Below are 16476 nucleotides of genomic sequence, written 5' to 3' on the forward strand. Positions count from 1 at the left end.
TTGTCGACATTTTCTTCAGTTTGAAGGGTGCAAAAGCCATTTAACTTGTTCCTACTTCCCCCCAGTAGAAAACATTCTTGTGGAGACGATGAGAGAGAGAGAGAGAGAGAGAGAGGAGGAGAATAGGCGCCCACAAAATTTTCTTTTCGATCAGTAACGAGGAGATGGAGGTAAGAACGAGCAATCGAGCGCAAAAATTTGCTCTTTTTGGTGTTTCTTTTGGCTATTATTTGGAATCCTTGTCAATCGTTATGGATATATGGTGAATTGATACCAGACGAGAACGGTTCAAGTCGGGAATATCTCAGATCTGGCCGGAGAAAGGGAGATTCGGGAGTTCTTCTCTTTTTCTGGCGACATCGAGCACCTCGAGATTCGAGGGTGAGATATGCTTTCTGTCATCTTTTGATGGTTTTCTGTTGATTGTTTCAACCTATTTGTGGATTAGCTTGTCATCTTCTTGCAGTGTTTTTTGTTCCATTTTTTTCTGACAGTAGGTTTGTTGATTTGGCAGCGACGCTGGTACTCCGAGGCTTGCGTTTGTTACATTTAAGGATCCAAAAGCGCTCGAGATCGCTCTATTGCTGTCGGTATATCTGCTTTCTCTTTATTTCTAACTAAGTATTTTAACTTCGCTAGAAATTGAATTAAATGTATGGGAAGCTGAAGAAGGAAAATGGTTGTGTGTTTGTAATTGACGTCCTCATATATCTGGAAGTTTTGTTGTTTTATACTTCCAAAATTTCCAGACCACCTTATAACGGGGTATGCTGCTGTCTAGGTATGATTTTTATTGTTGATATTGTCAATTCAGATGCTTGAAGAGGAACTTATTTTTGGAGTAAGTAGTGGGTTTTGAATTCACTGCTTGTTGTGCGACTGAATTCAATGGCTCACACATATTTGTAACTGAGATATTTTAGTAGCAGGGTCATTCTTAAAAAAATTATATCATTCAACAGAAAAGACATTGGTAATGTTGGTGTAAATATAGATAGGAGAATCTGATGCTTCACCATGTCACTTTAGTGGCAAACTCATATCCTCATTCTTGTAGCATCGATCATTCTAGATTTGTTTATAAATGTATGAACTCGTTCAATATATTTGGTAGCAGTATTTGCACCAAAGAAAAGAAAAATTATAAGTGGACAAATTAATTCATTCGTTTTCTTTGATATTTTTTGTGGATGATATTGAGACTTTGAGTACGTTCTCTATTTATTTTTTATGTGTCTCGATCGAGAAAATGCCTTTAGGATATGTAAGTGTTGGGGAGGGAGAGGAGAAAGACCAAAACCAAAAGAGAAATCCACCCAAAGATTAACAATCAGAGAACGTACTAGAAAACCAACACAAAGTTGTAATGTGGTTCGGCAAATCCTTACCTACATCCACAGAGAAAATCAAAAATTTTAATATATGAGATCAATTACAAGGCCCTTGAATTATCTCCACTTAAGTACGATTTCCCTCGTATACCTCTCACATGAAGTTGAAGAATTTTTCTCTTCAAGCCTTTCTAGAAACCTTGGAGATCACTCTCAGGAGCACCCAAAATGTCTTGCCTCTCCCTCCCATCAAAACCTTGAGACTCAATACATATTTATAGAAACAAGGCTTAATTCACTAAGGAGTTTCAATTTAACTAGGACTCTTTCAACTAATTCGAATACAATTAGGAGTTTAGGACTCCTAAAAATACTTACCAGCCCTAACCATAAGCATTCTTGATCGAGTATTTTTATGTCTTCCAATCAGTGGTGTCCTTTGGTATTGCAGCAGTTTTTTTTGTTGCTGATGTATGGATTTAATAAGCCTTCTCTGATTTCATGATATTAATGAATCAGATCAAGCTTTTCTAAAGCTTGTGACTTTTATACAAGGAAACCAAATAGAGTTTGCTGGCCATCTACAAATCATCCCGAAGATTTTGAAGATGACCTATTCTGCATGTTCCAAGAGATGTTTCATAAGCATCTTTTGTAACTTATATAACTTTGGCTTCCTTGGAAAACTGGGTGAGAAATTTGATGGGAACAATAATGGTTTCTGACAACATTTATTTATCTGAATTACTCCTTGAGAAATTCTTAATGAAACCTCACAGACTTGATACTCTAGATGATAATTAAGCAATTCTAAATTAGAATAAAACATAGGTTTCATTAAAAGATTTATTTTAATTGGATTTAGTTGATGTAATTTGTAGTTTGAGATCTAATCATTCAAGATTTCTCATAGAAGATTATCTTGATAAAACAGAAATTTTCCCTCCATTGTAGAAAAATTATGCTTATCAAGTTGTTACCTTATTTATAAAGAAATGATTAAATTTATTTAAGAATCTACCGTTTGGTGTTTAAAGGTGACTATGGGCAGCCCAATGCATAAGGTTCCCACCAGTGAGGTTTTGGAGGGATCAAAATAGCCTTACTTTTGCAAGCAAAGACTGTGATTCAAACCCCGATCATCGTGCCACGAAGGAACAACCTTGCCATGAAAATATACATGGCAGAAACTGTTAACATTAGATCATTATTGTCATTTCCCAAATGCACCTTCTAACCAAATGAGAATTCCCATGTCAGAAGCTTTTCAATGTTTTACTTCATAGCTCATGCATGGTTAGAAGGGGCATTTGGGAAATGCGTCGCTGAATTAAGCAGAAATTAGCTGATGATGTTCTGGATCACTGCTAGGTATCCTCTATACAAAAGTGGATTTTTAGTGCAGAGAAATTGGCTGTCTGCATTTTTCTCAGGATTTATTCTTGAAATATTACTTGCAACTCTTCTTTTGCCAGTCAGCCTGATTTTGTAATAATTGAAACTAATTATACTAGAACTTGAAAGGATTATTAAGTGTAATTCTAGATGGATATCTACACAGTGGATGCCCTGATTCATTCAACATAATTAGTGACAGTTATGAATAGCTACTCAATTAATAGTTGGAAGTGTATTAGCCTTAATTATTTTCTTTTAGATAATAGTTCAACTCTCTTTTTGTGCATTTGACAGGGAGCAACTATTGTAGACCGAATTGTGAGCATAGCTCCTGTTGAAAATTATGTTCCTACCGTTGAGGTAAAACTGAATTCTTTTTTGTTTAGACATTTTAGTTATTGCTATAGTTATTCACATGTTAATTGCGATTCATGCAGCAAGTTGAGGCAAATGAGGCAGAATTTACAACTCCTTTTGGAAACAATGTGACATATGTTGAGGTGTCTATAAACTCCAGTATAATTTTTTACTCAAGACCTGATGTGCTTATATCTCAACTCATCTTATGTGTAATGTTTTAGTGGTCTGAACAAGTGTTTGGTTGTATCCATATAGGGTAAAAATAGTCCTAGCAGTGGACGGGTCTATGTTAGTAAAGCTCATGATGTTGTCTCGAGCATGCTAGCTAAAGGTTCAGCACTCAGACAAGATGCTATTAACAAAGCTAAAGCATTTGACGAGAAGCATCAACTAAGGGCTAATGCATCCGCAAAGGTTGTTTCTTTTGATAAGCGGGTCGGCCTTTCAGAGAAAATAACAGTTGGAATCTCTATTGTCAATGAAAAAGTGAAATCTGTAGATCAAAAGCTACATGTGTCTGATAAGACTATGGCTGCCCTATTTGCAGCAGAGCAAAAGCTGAATGACACTGGCACTGCTGTCAAGAGCAACAGGTAATTGTTTTTCTTCAGATAAAGTCCTTTCCCAATCTTCTAATACAACCTTAAGATTTATCTGAAACCTATGAAAACAAAAATCGAGTTATATGCTCTATTAGAGTATTCTGTCAGAGAAAAATCAGTGTTGTGAGAATGATTATGATTGTGGAACAAGTTCTCTTTTTCTTTTTCCACTGTGACAAGACATTACATTCCTTCTTGCTGTCCTGTCATTACAGCAGCGTGTAACTTTTGTTTCTCCAAAATCTGGAAAGTTTTGCTGATTTACTCTGACAACAGAGATGCATTTCGTTGATACTTTAAGTTTATGAGGCTTATTCAATTTCCACTCTTTAGTGATCCAATCTGTTCCACCTTAATTTTTTGTCTCTACCAATGGTGTTGAAAGCCGAGAGAATTGCCACACCTTGACGGTCACACGGAAAAATTTAATCAGAATAATTTTATTTTGGTTTTGACTATTGACAGTAGTGAGTTTCTAGTACATTATATGGCAAGGGAATCGAAGTTTGATGAACCTGGGCTAAATATTTTGGTATATATATTTTTTAGCGTTATTATTTTGTCAATTGTCATTCTTTAGCTGCTATTAATGCATTGGATGTTAGTAGAAATGCAAACCTCATCCCATGTTGAATTACTGATTGTCTAGGTATGTAACTGCTGGAACTGCATGGTTAAATGGTGCTTTTGGAAAAGTGGCAAAGGCTGGTCATGTTGCAGGCACCAGAACAAGGGAGAAGTTTCAATTGGCAGTCTCAAATTTAACAGAAAAGGTAATGCACTAACTTGTCAACTATCATAGTTCAATTTTAATTGGAAAACTTGTACCTCATCTATTGAGCATGCACCTGAAATCAGTTGCGTATACACGTTAAGATGCTGAAAATTGAGACAACTGTCCACAAAGGGTTGTTTTGCAACTATGTTGTTGATGTTTGTAGTGAAGGGTAGCCTAGTGAACAAGGCTTTGTTAGTGTTGGGTTTGGGGTGGGACAATATACACAACCTTACCTCTACAAGTTAAGAGAGTTTTCCATTAGTTCAACCTGGACAACCAGGTTACAGGGGACCAATTTAACTGTGGCCTCTGGGCTCATCCTCTAGATTGATGTTTATGGCATTAGTCTGAATTGCAACCAGGCTTGTAATCAGAACCTTGATGCAAGAGTCAAAATTAGAGCTCTTCAAGTCACTGTTTGCCATTAAAATCCTAGAAGCCATAACCAAAAAATACATCTTTCTTAAAATAAGCATGCATGGCATCATGGCCATGAAAAAACGCACGCCAACTTTGAGTTTAATACGTAGACATTACTAATGAACTTATACTGAATCATGAAATATAAAATTTGAAACTTGCTATGTTGGGAGCTTACAAAGTCTCTACGACTATTTACTCTAGCTGGCATTCGGAGGTGAATGCATGGGTTAATTCGAGCATAACCAATACGCATGGGCTTAGTAATGTCATCTATGGCCAGCTAGTCCCAGTGCTTTGTAAAATATAATCCGAGTCAGAGCCACGTGATACTAAATGCAGATGCTTTTCTTGAATTGGATTTCTGTTTGACTGATATAGTGTAATTCTTGTATTACTGTCAGATTATGCCATATCTTAGAAACCTTTTATTGCTGCATGGCTATAATATATTTGTATGTCTTGCTTAAGTTTGGCATTTGCATCTTCTATTTAGTAAACTTTTGACGAATCTGTTTGGACTTGATACTTTAATGAGTCAGGATGTCATAGAATGCCACATATTTTAATGCTCATCACTCTCTTGTGATCTGTTTGTGTCTCTTGCAATCTTCTCATGACGAAACAGGATCCGGTTGTTGCTGCATAGATTAGTCTGGTTTGTTTCAATGCTCTGCACCTATTATAGAGGGAATTGCTGTCGAAATCGTCAGCATGTCATATGGTGCATGGGAAGACCCCAAGGCCACTCGGACAAAAAGTGATGGCTAGTATTGTTGATTGCCTCACCTGGTGTTCTTTTAAAGTGACGTTTTCATTTTTTTTTTCTAGATTCTTTCTGTACCAAGATTGATAGGAGTGTCAGGTTTGGATCAGTTTAACCGCTTGTCATTGGTGTTGCGAGAGTAAAAATGCAATCTTTCTGGGCCATAATGTCTTATCGTGTTCGAACACAAGTGTCATTTGAGTCTTAGAAATTGGTGTGACGATGTTACAATGATCTGGTAAAGTAAGATGCAATCTTTCTGGAACACAATGTAACAAAGGTGTTTTTTGTTTTGGGTTCGGAAAATTTGGTAGGTTAATGTCATTATGATCCAACAAATAAATAGGAGGAAAATTTGATGAATCTCTGTTTAATCCACCCATCATGATGATTTTTCTGAATCATGAATTATCTATTTCTTCTTATTGATGTTGGCTGGCATGTTTACGGGGTGTGCAACAACATATTCAATTAAAATTTTGATGGAATAAGAAAAGTACGGGTGATTTTTTTTATTATAGAAAATGTATTTTTTAATTTTTCTCGACTGATGTTTTCTTTTTCTTCATATTTTTCATTTAGTGTCCCATTTTCTAAATGCTTCTTTCTCTCTTCTCCCAATAAAACAGTTCCCAATAAATCAGTCCATGGGGTGCACTAGTCCCACATGATAGATTTAACTTGAAAAATGAATTTAAGATATTAGAAGAAATAAAGGTAATAAATAAAAAAATCTGAAAAAGAGAATTTGAGATAAATTCGAAAAAAAGTGACTTTTCCTAGGAAGTAAAAAAAAATCTCAATTAAGAAAAATAAATCTATTAGCTACATCTTATATAAGTTTTAGCATTATTCATGAATGTAATTTTAAAAGAGAGACGGGTGACCCCTTAATACCACCTTTGCGCTTAGGGTAATGTCATAATCGGTGAGGTTATAAATTATTCTTTGTAGTTAATTTTGATTTTTATATTTTAAAAAGTTATATTAGTATCTCTATAGCTATAATTATAAAAGTGAAACATTTAGATTCATTTATTCTAACAATAATCTTTAATATTTTAGTTGATGGTGGACGATGACATCACTTAGAATCGTGGGTGACTATTATGAATGAAGAGAGTGACGACGAGAGATGAGGGCTGCTTTGCATCTGTGTTGACGTCGATGCAATTGCTAAGCAACAAAAGGTTCATCGATACAGATACTAAGTGATGCCACTCGACAACTACATCGACATCGATATAACCGCTCGGCAACTATGTCAACGTTGACGCAGATTTTGAGCAACGAAATGGCTACTTGGCAACTGTGTTAACATCGATGTAGATGCAGAGTAGCCATCACCTCTGGTCATCGTTCTCCTTATCTACAATAGCCACATACGACCCTTAGTAGTATAGTTTTTTGCCACCGTCGACGCCACCCGTTATCACTAATTAGAATGTTAAAATTAATTTTTTTTTATTTTTATATTTTTGTTGATAAAATCGACGACATTATGATAAATTGATCTATATGTTTCAATTTAATAACTATAAGATGTCAATATGATTTTTTAAAATATAAAAAATAGTATTCTAAACATAGTTAAGTACATTAGGTAATAACATGTAATTAGCCGGTTCAAACCTATTTCCAAACCCCCCTACGTCGAGATTTCAGAGTTTGCAGGAAATAAATACATACACATATAGGTGAGTTCAATAGTAGTAATTTCAGTGTGTGCAGTCAGCAGATGCATATATAGCCGGCGGAGTCCAATACTAGTAATGATCGGTTGGTGAAGGTTTTGAATGCCGGGAAGAGTTCTACATTTACTCCCCCACGCCATGGCCCTCGGCCAGACCACAAAGCGTCGCTGTTCCTTCTCCAACTCGGCAATGTTGTCTGCAGGCCAGTTTAGATGTCCTCGCAAGGTTCAACTTCATAGCTCGTAGAACTCTTATTCTTCTTCTTCTTCTTCCTCTGTCATGGACGAGGTGGACGTGAGGTGCCTCGAATGCAGGAAATGGAAGCAGCACTACTACTGGAATCATTTTGAAGCCACAAAGAGGAGTTTCTTCAAGGTTCTGATTGCTGATTTCTCAAGAAAACTCGTAAGTAGCTCGTAAAGCTTGTTCATTCGGCCTTACCAGCAACAGTGTTGGCATCTGATGATATTCGCATTGCACGCCATGTTTGCAGAGCATCCCCAGGAAGTTTGTGCTGCACTTCAAGGACTTACCGAAGGATGCAAAGCTGAAAGGGCCAAGCGGAAACCTATGGAACGTCAAGCTGAAGAGAAGCGGTGACGATGTTGCTTTCACGGGTGGGTGGAGTAAGTTTGCAGAAGACCATCTGCTGGAGCTAGGGGACTTCCTCGTCTTCAGATACATCGGCGATTCATGTTTCAAGGTGTTGGTCTTCGACAAGACTGCCTGCGAGAAGGAGCACTCGTACTTTATAGGAGAGAAGACAGCTGCAGAGGTTGGCGACGCATGCCCTTCACGGGGCAGCAAGCACAAGTCCGTAGAACCACCGTTGGAAGACGATCAGAAGTGCAGCGACGGCGAGTCGGCCAATGCAGCAGCAGAGCATGCTTCGGACCGCAACCCCATCATGTCTGCAGGCAAGGAATGCTCGTTTAGGCGATCATTAATCAGACAACAGCCACGACGCAGGAGTTGTAGGAGGAGAACATCGGAATCTCCTGCAGAACATCACATCGATAACTCGAATCCTCAGTATGATATCTTAATTCCTGCGACATTAGATGTGCTTTTCTTGAAATGTTGCAGATGACGTGAAGCATGAGCACGAGAAAGGAAACGTAGAAGAGAACATGACAAAGATGAGATCAAGTTCATCGTCCATCAACCCTACCAGGAGACCTGCCACTGCGGAGGAGAAACAAAGAGCTCTGAGTCTCGCCCGTTCAATGAAAACAGCACATCCATCATTTATAGCAGAGCTGAGGCAAAGTAATGTCAGCCAAAGTTATGTTCTGGTGAGTTCATCGTTCCCACGCCATTGCTTCAAGCCATATGGAGAAACAATCAAGCTGTCGTTGCATGCAACTTGTGCAGGTTATCCCACATGGATTTGCAGTACAAAACATGCCTGGATGCGATCAAAGCGTCCTCCTCCGTCTGCCCAGTGGTGGAACCTGGCAAGTCAACTATATTGTGCATTACAAGGCAACTAAGTTCGGCTCAGGATGGAGGCAGTTCGTAGTGGATAATGAACTGGAAAAGGATGATGTGTGTCTCTTTGAGATCATCAGGGCAAAGAACTACGACTTCGTCTTGGAGGTCAACATCTTTCGAGCAGTAACGCCGGCCATCGTGCTGCCGACCGAGCTCTCGACTGAAGGAAAGGGTAACACAAAAGGCCGTGATCCGATCGAGGTGGTGGCACGTCGATAGCAGAGATGTTGCTGCTGCTGCTTTTGTTGCACTCTTTTGCTGCAGAAGGATATGTTATTAGGTGGTTTTATGTTGCGGACTGAGCTTCTTGTGATGGAGAAGTTTTATATTGTGTGCTTTGCTACCTTAGAATGAACCATGGCGCAACGTTGACCAATTCAACACGTCCCGACAAAAGGTTAAGGACCTGGTCAACGCCCGAAAGGAATGGGGGTGGACCGGCGGCGAGGCGAAGGCTCCGTTCCGTCACCCTCGCTACGGCCTCGCGTGTTCCCCGCGACGTTCCCTCCGTTCTGCTCTGTCGTCCCTCGCGCCCCCCCCCACCCCGTTCTCCTTCTCCTATTTGTATATACACCCCGTCCTCCTGCTCCGACCTTTGCTCCTTCCCCTCCAGCCTTCCTTCCTCGTCTCTTCGCCGTATCTATCTTTCTTCCGTCCTTCGTCGACCACCTTTAAGACCTGTCCGTCAACGTCCTTCCTCCCCTTCCCGTCTGCCAAAACGTTGATGGGGGAGAGTGCAGGCAGCAGTCTTGGCAGTAGTCACGTCGCCACGTACGCCAACGTGCACCAGTCGTCAACGGACGATGACTTCCCGCGACAAAGCACCTCCTCGGCCACGGCCGGCTCCGGGTTCGACTCGGACTACACCGTAGCCACGAGCGGCGAGAGCTCACCCTTCATCTCGTCCCCCTGGCACCAGAGCGCCCCTTACCCGCCTTACGACCCTGCATCCGGCGACGCTGACGCCGCGGCGCTTCCCTGCACCGGGCTCATAGGGTCGCTGGTGCGGGAGGAGGGCCACATTTACTCGCTGGCCGCCACCGGTGGCCTCCTCTACACGGGCTCCGACAGCAAGAACATCCGGGTGTGGAAGAACCAGAAGGACTTCGCCGGGTTCAAGTCCAGCAGCGGGCTCGTCAAGGCCATCGTCGTCGCGTCCGACCGCATCTTCACCGGGCACCAGGACGGCCGCATCCGGGCCTGGAGGGTGTCGCCGAAGGACGCCACCGTGCACAAGCGGATCGGGACCCTTCCCAGGCTCAAGGACGTCCTCCGGAGCTCTCTCAACCCCTCCAACTACGTCGAGGTCCGGCGCAACCGCAGTGCGCTGTGGATTCGCCACTCCGACGCCATCTCGTCCCTCAGCCTGAACGAGGACCAGGGGCTGCTCTACTCCGGATCCTGGGACAAGACCTTCAAGGTGTGGCGGATCTCCGACTCCAGATGCCTGGAGTCCGTCGTCGCCCACGACGACGCCGTCAACTCGGTAGTGGCGGCCTTCGGCGGGCTCGTCTTCACCGGCTCCGCCGACGGCACCGTCAAGGTGTGGCGTAGGGAGCTGCATGGGAAGGGCACCAAGCACACGCTCGTGCAGACGCTTCTCAAGCAGGAGATCGCCGTGACCACGCTGGCGGTTAGCCCGACGGCGTCCATCGTCTACTGCGGCTCCTCCGACGGGATCGTCAACTTCTGGGAGGGGGAGCAGCACCAGTCCCACGGCGGGACGCTGCAGGGCCACAAGATGTCGGTGCTCTGCCTCGCGGCGGCCGGGAACCTGCTGCTGAGTGGCTCCGCGGACAAGAGCATCTGCGTGTGGAGGCGCGAGGGCGCGGTGCACACCTGCCTCTCGGTGCTCAGCGGCCACTCCGGCCCCGTCAAGTGCCTCGCCATAGAGACGGACGACGCCGGCGAGGACGGTGGCAGCTCCGTCGCGAGGTGGATCGTCTACAGCGGCAGCCTGGACAAGTCGGTGAAGGTGTGGCGGGTATCGGAGCAGGCGCCGACCGCGCTGCTGAGGGGGCCGCAGCACGTGCCGGTGGAACCGGAGGACTCGGGGGCATACCGCGGGAGCAACGGCGGCGGGTCCGACCAAGCTTACGGCGGGGCGTTCGAGGGGTCCATGGCGCAAGTACGAGCCGCCGCATGAGATCAGGACGCGGTGGCGCTTCGTCCGACTGATGTGTGAGTCGCCGGCGGTACGTTTTTTCGGCGAAGGGCGATGCATTAATTTCCCAACACTCGGAGGGGGTAACATTGGGAGTCCAATTCCTGATCGTGCCAAGAAAGCAAAATATCGAATCGTACAATCTTACAGTGTTTTCTATCATTTATTATGTTTTCTTTAATGGATCGAAAATGAAATGGGAAAGCATTACGTTTTGCTGCATATAATTTGATGGGAAAAGAAATATCCAATCATGATGTTTGTTGGAGAGCCCAAAGGACAAGCATCAGTAATGGCGTACGTACCTCAACCACTACTACTAGTCCTCCTAAACAAACAAGACGAAGCAGCACTTCCCGCCTGCGCACCAATGCAAGCCAAGGAAGAAGACCGCAGGCAAGCGTGCACACACACCACGCGACGAAGGAAGTGACGCTCCTCCCCGACCGACCCCATCGCTTCCCTTCCGAACCACCAAAAACACCACACAGGCGAATCTCCAACCTCCCTCCCTCTGCCTCGTCTCTTCTTCCCTCAGCTTCCCATAATTAACGATGGCTTAGCAGGACAGCTTGGTCCGCACCATCTCATCAAATCTCTTGATGATGAAGCGAGCGAATCTGCACCTTCTTCCTGTCCTATATATGTCCGGCGACAGTATATGATATCAGACCTAATATTCTCTATTACTCTTATCTTCAATTCATGAGCTACTCAACAACTAACAATATCCTTCCCATAGATTCTTCTCTTTGTCAAGTCGAGCGCATACAACTCGAAATATAATTATGAGCATATGAATTGGGTCATCAACCCACCTAAATGGGATCTATAAACAAACTCAAGTGTGCATGCTGTTGGACTCAGTCAAGCCAAGGAAACATGCAATATATGTACGTCACAACCACTACGTGGGAAAGACAAATTAACAATATCCTTATGCTTCTCTATGAAATATGTCTTGTCGTAACCCATGCGGGTGAAGACATTGACGTCTCAACCATCCTCTACACCTTCCTCTATATCTCCATGGCCTTCTCCCTTCCCTTCCCTTCACCACCGCTTTCCTCGTTGATGAAGGGAGCAGCAAGCTACCTGGGTGAGAGTGTGATGTTGGAATGGCTCAATCAGATTTGAACAGGTGTGTTTATAATCTGATTGAGCCGTGCCAATATCACTCTTTACCTAGTGTGTCGGATCTATCATACCATCTCTTTCTTTCAGCGAGGAGATGGTTGAGAGGTAGGTTTTGAGAGGTCTGATCTATTGTGCATCTCTTCTGACTTCCAGGTTTCATATCATGATCTATTAGTAATAATCATATCATCAGGATAGAAAGGAATCCAAGACTAGAATTCTAAGGTTCCTTATTAATCTCTAAGATCGGCAAAATGCATTTCTTTCTTCATATCATCTTGATTTTCTAAATCATACGACTCAAAGACAAACTGATCCAAAGATAAGATTCAATATCAATATAATCTGAAAAAAATTAAGAACTTAAGTTGTGGGTTTCATCTGACTTTTTCAGTCATTAGTAATTGAAATGATTCCTTAGTTCTCATCTAATCACAGGATTTCATATCACCAATGATTTGGAAGAAGCTTAGGTGCAGGAGATTGGTATGCTAGGTAGAGAGGGTTAAGTGTCATGCTAGATATATCATTAAAACATATAATTAGTCAGGTCAAACATAGCTTTTTCTAAAATTGTCCCATCATTTTCTTCGATTATGTCACTCTTAGATTTATTCTAACTAGTTTAAGGGAAGTAAAGACTTTGTTAGATATTTATGAGATTATAGAACAAGATTGATCTTCTAAGTTGAGATATCCTCCACGACATAATTAAGAATGCATGTCTTCCTTCCTTGATTACATATTTAAGTTGACCAACATATAACTCTTAACTGTTGGAATAATTATACGCCCAGCTTAAACTACTATCAAATGCTTTTCTGCAGATCACAAAGCAAATGTTTCCTCACAAGAAATAAAGCAATTCATGGAGCTAAATCTGTTAAATTCCTTTAACACGAGCAAGTGTTTCTCTGCTAAAACGAACATCCTATCACCTCTCCATGAGAATAGAAACACTCGAAAGATAGATAGATAAAATTAGCCACTGTTTATGAACCATAAAATAGCTAAAAAACGAAAAATAAATATGCCCTTTGATGCATATAATCACCTCAACAAAGCGCAAAATGTTACTTATTAAGATACTACATGACATGATGATGAGGAGTTCGAGTAAAAAAAGATTGTCTAAAATGGAGCTAAAGATCAAGTTACACATATTAGAGAACGAATCTAAAGCTGATATTGATCCTTAACAAGGATGCTAAGTTCAGATATACAAAAGATCATATACTCCAATTTACTACTCTCTAGTCTATAAATATAAAGTTAGGTTTAATTATTTTGGACTAGTGGTATAAATATATTTAAGTTAATAAATTAGATATTCTATTAAATTAAACGACAACATAATTTTTAAAAAAATCCATAAACTAAAGAGAATAAAAAAATGATTTTTCTTAATATGAAAAATCAAAACAATAAAATAAAACAAAAGCTTCTCTTCCGTGGACTTAAAAGAGGAATCAAAACTAATAAAAAGAAAAAAGGTCTAGTTTTTATAATTCAAAAAGAAGCCATTTAAAATAAAAATCAAGAAGAAAATCCTCTAAAACAGAAAAAAACACAACGCCGTTGCCGGGGATCGAACCCGGGTCACCCGCGTGACAGGCGGGAATACTCACCACTATACTACAACGACTTTGTGTTTTACTTTTACCACATAATAATTAATATTTATATTTATATAATTTAATTTCATGAACTAATTAAAACAATCTATTACTTAGATTTGGGTATAAACTTGTTATATATTTTATTTCTCAACTATCCAATACTCAAATTCATAAGATTTTATTATTATAATAATTATTTTATATAATTTTTTTAAAATCAAAAGATATGCGATGATCATACAAAACTTTCGTCTGAGAGTCTCAATTATTATGATCTTTTTTTAAGTTCAAATACATCACCCAATTATTTAAAGAATACTATTACAACCTTAAGCATAACATGCACAACTCAATATTACACATAGTAGCTATTAAGCTTCACCAAAAAATATTTTAAATATCTTAAAGAAATCCATAGACTAAAGATAACAAAAAACATTCTAAATTCCAGCCACATCATCATTGGACTCAAGATCTAGAATAAACCCTTTTTTTTCAAGCCCCTTATTAAAGGCTCGTAAATAATAGTTGTATTACAAATTTTTTTTAAATTTTCTTAATATAAAAAATCAAAACAATAGAATAAAATAAAAGCTTCTCTTCTGTGGACTTAAAAGAGGAATCATAACAAATAAATAAAAAAGAAGTCTAATTTTAATAATTCAACAGCAAGCCATTTAAACAGCACTCTGGTTAACATAAAAATTTTAAAAAAAATCAATGAAAAATTTTCTCTAGTTCAAGAGCAAGCTATTTAAGCAACACTATGTTCACATAAAAATAACTTAAAAATTCAAAAAAATCAATGAAAAATTTTCTATAATTCAACAGCGAGCTATTTAAGCAGCACTATGGTCACATAAAATAAGCTTAAAATTAAAAAAAAAAATCAATGAAAAAAATTCGCTAATTCAACAAAAAGGCATTTAAGCAGCACTATTGTCACATAAAATAAGCTTAAAAATTAAAAAAATCAATTAAAAAATTCTCTAATTCAACAGCGAGCAATTTAAGCAGCACTATATTTACATAAAATAAGCTTAAAAATAAAAAAAAATAAATGAAAATATTTCTCTAATTCAACAACAAGGCATTTAAGCAACACTATTGTCATATAAAATAAGCTTAAAAATTTCAAAAAAATCAATGAAAAAATTCTTTAATTTAACAGAAAGCTATTTAAGTAGCACTATAGGCACATAAAAATAGCTCAAAAATTCAAAAAACAAATTAATGAAAAAATTTCTCTAATTCAAGAGCAAGCCATTTAAGCAGCACTATTGTCACATAAAAAAAGCTCAAAAATTCAAAAAAAATTAATGAAAAAATTTCTCTAATTCAACAACAAGCTATTTAACCAACACTATGGTCACATAAAAATAACTTAAAATTAAAATAAAGAAATAAATAAATTTCTCTAATTCAACAGAGAGCTATTTAAGCAGCATTATGGTCACATAAAATAAACTTAAAAAATTAAAAAAATCAATGAAAAAATTTCGCTAATTCAACAAAAAGGCATTTAAGCAGCACTATTGTCACATAAAATAAGCTTAAAAATTAAAAAAATCAATTAAAAATTTCTCTAATTCAACAGCGAGCTATTTAAGCAGCACTATATTCACATAAAATAAGCTTAAAAATTAAAAAAAAATGAAAAAAATTCTCTAATTCAACAACAAGGCATTTAAGCAGCATATTGTCATATAAAGTAAGCTTAAAAATTTTAAAAAATCAATGAAAAAATTTCTCTAATTTAACAGCAAGTTATTTAAGTAGCACTATGATCCCAAAAAAATAGCTCAAAAATTAAAAAAAAATTAATGAAAAAATTTCTCTAATTCAAGAGCAAGCCATTTAAGCAGCACTATGGTCACATAAAAAATAGCTCAAAAATTCAAAAAAAAATCAATGAAAAATTTTCTATAATTCAACAACAAATCATTTAAGCAGCACTATGGTCACATAAAATAGCTTAAAAATTAAACAAAAGAAAATCAATTAAAAAAAATCCTCTAATATTAAAATTAATAAACGCCGTTGCCGGGGATCGAACCCGGGTCACCCGCGTGACAGGCGGGAATACTCACCACTATACTACAACGACTTATATTTCTGAAGTATATTACAGTTTCATCCAAAATTTATTTTAAATAAAAAAAATCCATTGACTAAAGATAATAAAAAACATTCTAAATTCCAGCCACATCATCATTGGACTCAAGATCTAGAATAAACCCTTTTTTTTAAGCCCCTTATTAAAGGCTCGTAAGTAATAGTTGTATTACAAAAAAAATTTGATTTTTCTTAATATAAAAAATCAAAACAATAGAGTAAAATAAAAGCTTCTCTTTTGTGGACTTAAAAGAGGAATCATAACCAATAAATAAAAAAAATCTAATTTTAATAATTCAACAGTAAGCCATTTAAGCAGCACTATGGTCACATAAAAATAGCTTAAAAATTCAAGAAAATATAATCAATGAAAAATAATCCTCTAATATTAAAAACTATAAACGCCGTTGCCGGGGATCGAACCCGGGTCACCAGCGTGACAGGCGGGAATACTCACCACTATACTACAACGACTATATTGTTTTATTTGGTGTTTTCTTTACCATTTCTCTTGATTAGGCATCTTGGTTACTTATATTTCTCTCATTTTCTTTTGGCATTATGGCTATTCATATCTGACAAGTTCTTTTCGTTCACC

General features: G+C 38.9%; 4 protein-coding genes and 2 non-coding genes across 7 annotated transcripts; 4 read left to right on the forward strand and 2 right to left on the reverse strand.

Moving 5' to 3' along the window:
- Positions 1–11: 11 nt before the first annotated feature.
- On the forward strand, positions 12–6018 carry LOC135609824 (binding partner of ACD11 1-like). The gene is made up of 8 exons (XM_065103499.1): positions 12–170; positions 278–381; positions 515–590; positions 3024–3089; positions 3167–3229; positions 3345–3682; positions 4341–4464; positions 5518–6018. Exons 1-8 carry the CDS (start codon positions 165–167, stop codon positions 5536–5538), a joined length of 798 nt encoding a protein of 265 aa, XP_064959571.1. The 5' UTR covers positions 12–164; the 3' UTR covers positions 5539–6018.
- A 1064-nt stretch (positions 6019–7082) lies between these two features.
- LOC135609827 (B3 domain-containing protein REM16-like) lies at positions 7083–9398 on the forward strand. Of its 2 annotated transcripts, XR_010485934.1 has the most exons (3): positions 7083–7754; positions 7843–8644; positions 8724–9398. XR_010485934.1 is itself a non-coding variant. In XM_065103503.1 (2 exons), the coding sequence occupies exons 1-2, from the start codon at positions 7629–7631 to the stop codon at positions 8437–8439; spliced, it is 723 nt and encodes a 240-aa protein (XP_064959575.1). In that variant the 5' UTR covers positions 7083–7628; the 3' UTR covers positions 8440–9398. The 2 variants fall into 2 exon arrangements, 1 of the variants encoding a protein (XP_064959575.1); XM_065103503.1 differs by having other exon boundaries at positions 7843–9398.
- Positions 8480–9062, forward strand: LOC135611406 (B3 domain-containing protein REM19-like). Its single transcript, XM_065107152.1, has 2 exons — positions 8480–8644; positions 8724–9062. The coding sequence occupies exons 1-2, from the start codon at positions 8480–8482 to the stop codon at positions 9060–9062; spliced, it is 504 nt and encodes a 167-aa protein (XP_064963224.1).
- Positions 9399–9466: 68 nt separating the features above from the next.
- LOC135609826 (protein JINGUBANG-like) lies at positions 9467–11575 on the forward strand. The gene has a single exon (XM_065103502.1). The coding sequence runs from the start codon at positions 9568–9570 to the stop codon at positions 10987–10989; it is 1422 nt and encodes a 473-aa protein (XP_064959574.1). The 5' UTR covers positions 9467–9567; the 3' UTR covers positions 10990–11575.
- Positions 11576–13717: 2142 nt separating this feature from the next.
- On the reverse strand, positions 13718–13789 carry TRNAD-GUC (transfer RNA aspartic acid (anticodon GUC)). Its single transcript has one exon. It is a non-coding gene; the product is annotated as a tRNA-Asp (tRNA).
- A 2009-nt stretch (positions 13790–15798) lies between these two features.
- On the reverse strand, positions 15799–15870 carry TRNAD-GUC (transfer RNA aspartic acid (anticodon GUC)). The gene has a single exon. It is a non-coding gene; the product is annotated as a tRNA-Asp (tRNA).
- Between the last annotated feature and the right edge of the window lie 606 nt (positions 15871–16476).

The sequence above is a fragment of the Musa acuminata genome, chromosome BXJ2-4 (genome assembly GCF_036884655.1).
Source record: "Musa acuminata AAA Group cultivar baxijiao chromosome BXJ2-4, Cavendish_Baxijiao_AAA, whole genome shotgun sequence".
Lineage (NCBI taxonomy): Eukaryota > Viridiplantae > Streptophyta > Magnoliopsida > Zingiberales > Musaceae > Musa > Musa acuminata.

What these genes read in the sequence shown, in the direction of transcription:
- LOC135609827 (XM_065103503.1), top strand. Translation starts at nt 7,629, where the DNA reads ATGGACGAGGTGGACGTGAGGTGCCTCGAATGCAGGAAATGGAAGCAG. An exon ending in CTGATTTCTCAAGAAAACTC is followed by an intron (nt 7,755 to 7,842) that starts GTAAGTAGCTCG and finishes CCATGTTTGCAG; the next exon opens with AGCATCCCCAGGAAGTTTGT.
- LOC135611406 (XM_065107152.1), top strand. Translation starts at nt 8,480, where the DNA reads ATGACAAAGATGAGATCAAGTTCATCGTCCATCAACCCTACCAGGAGA. An exon ending in TCAGCCAAAGTTATGTTCTG is followed by an intron (nt 8,645 to 8,723) that starts GTGAGTTCATCG and finishes CAACTTGTGCAG; the next exon opens with GTTATCCCACATGGATTTGC.
- LOC135609824 (XM_065103499.1), top strand. An exon ending in ACAATGTGACATATGTTGAG is followed by an intron (nt 3,230 to 3,344) that starts GTGTCTATAAAC and finishes GTATCCATATAG; the next exon opens with GGTAAAAATAGTCCTAGCAG. An exon ending in ACTGCTGTCAAGAGCAACAG is followed by an intron (nt 3,683 to 4,340) that starts GTAATTGTTTTT and finishes CTGATTGTCTAG; the next exon opens with GTATGTAACTGCTGGAACTG.
- LOC135609826 (XM_065103502.1), top strand. Translation starts at nt 9,568, where the DNA reads ATGGGGGAGAGTGCAGGCAGCAGTCTTGGCAGTAGTCACGTCGCCACG.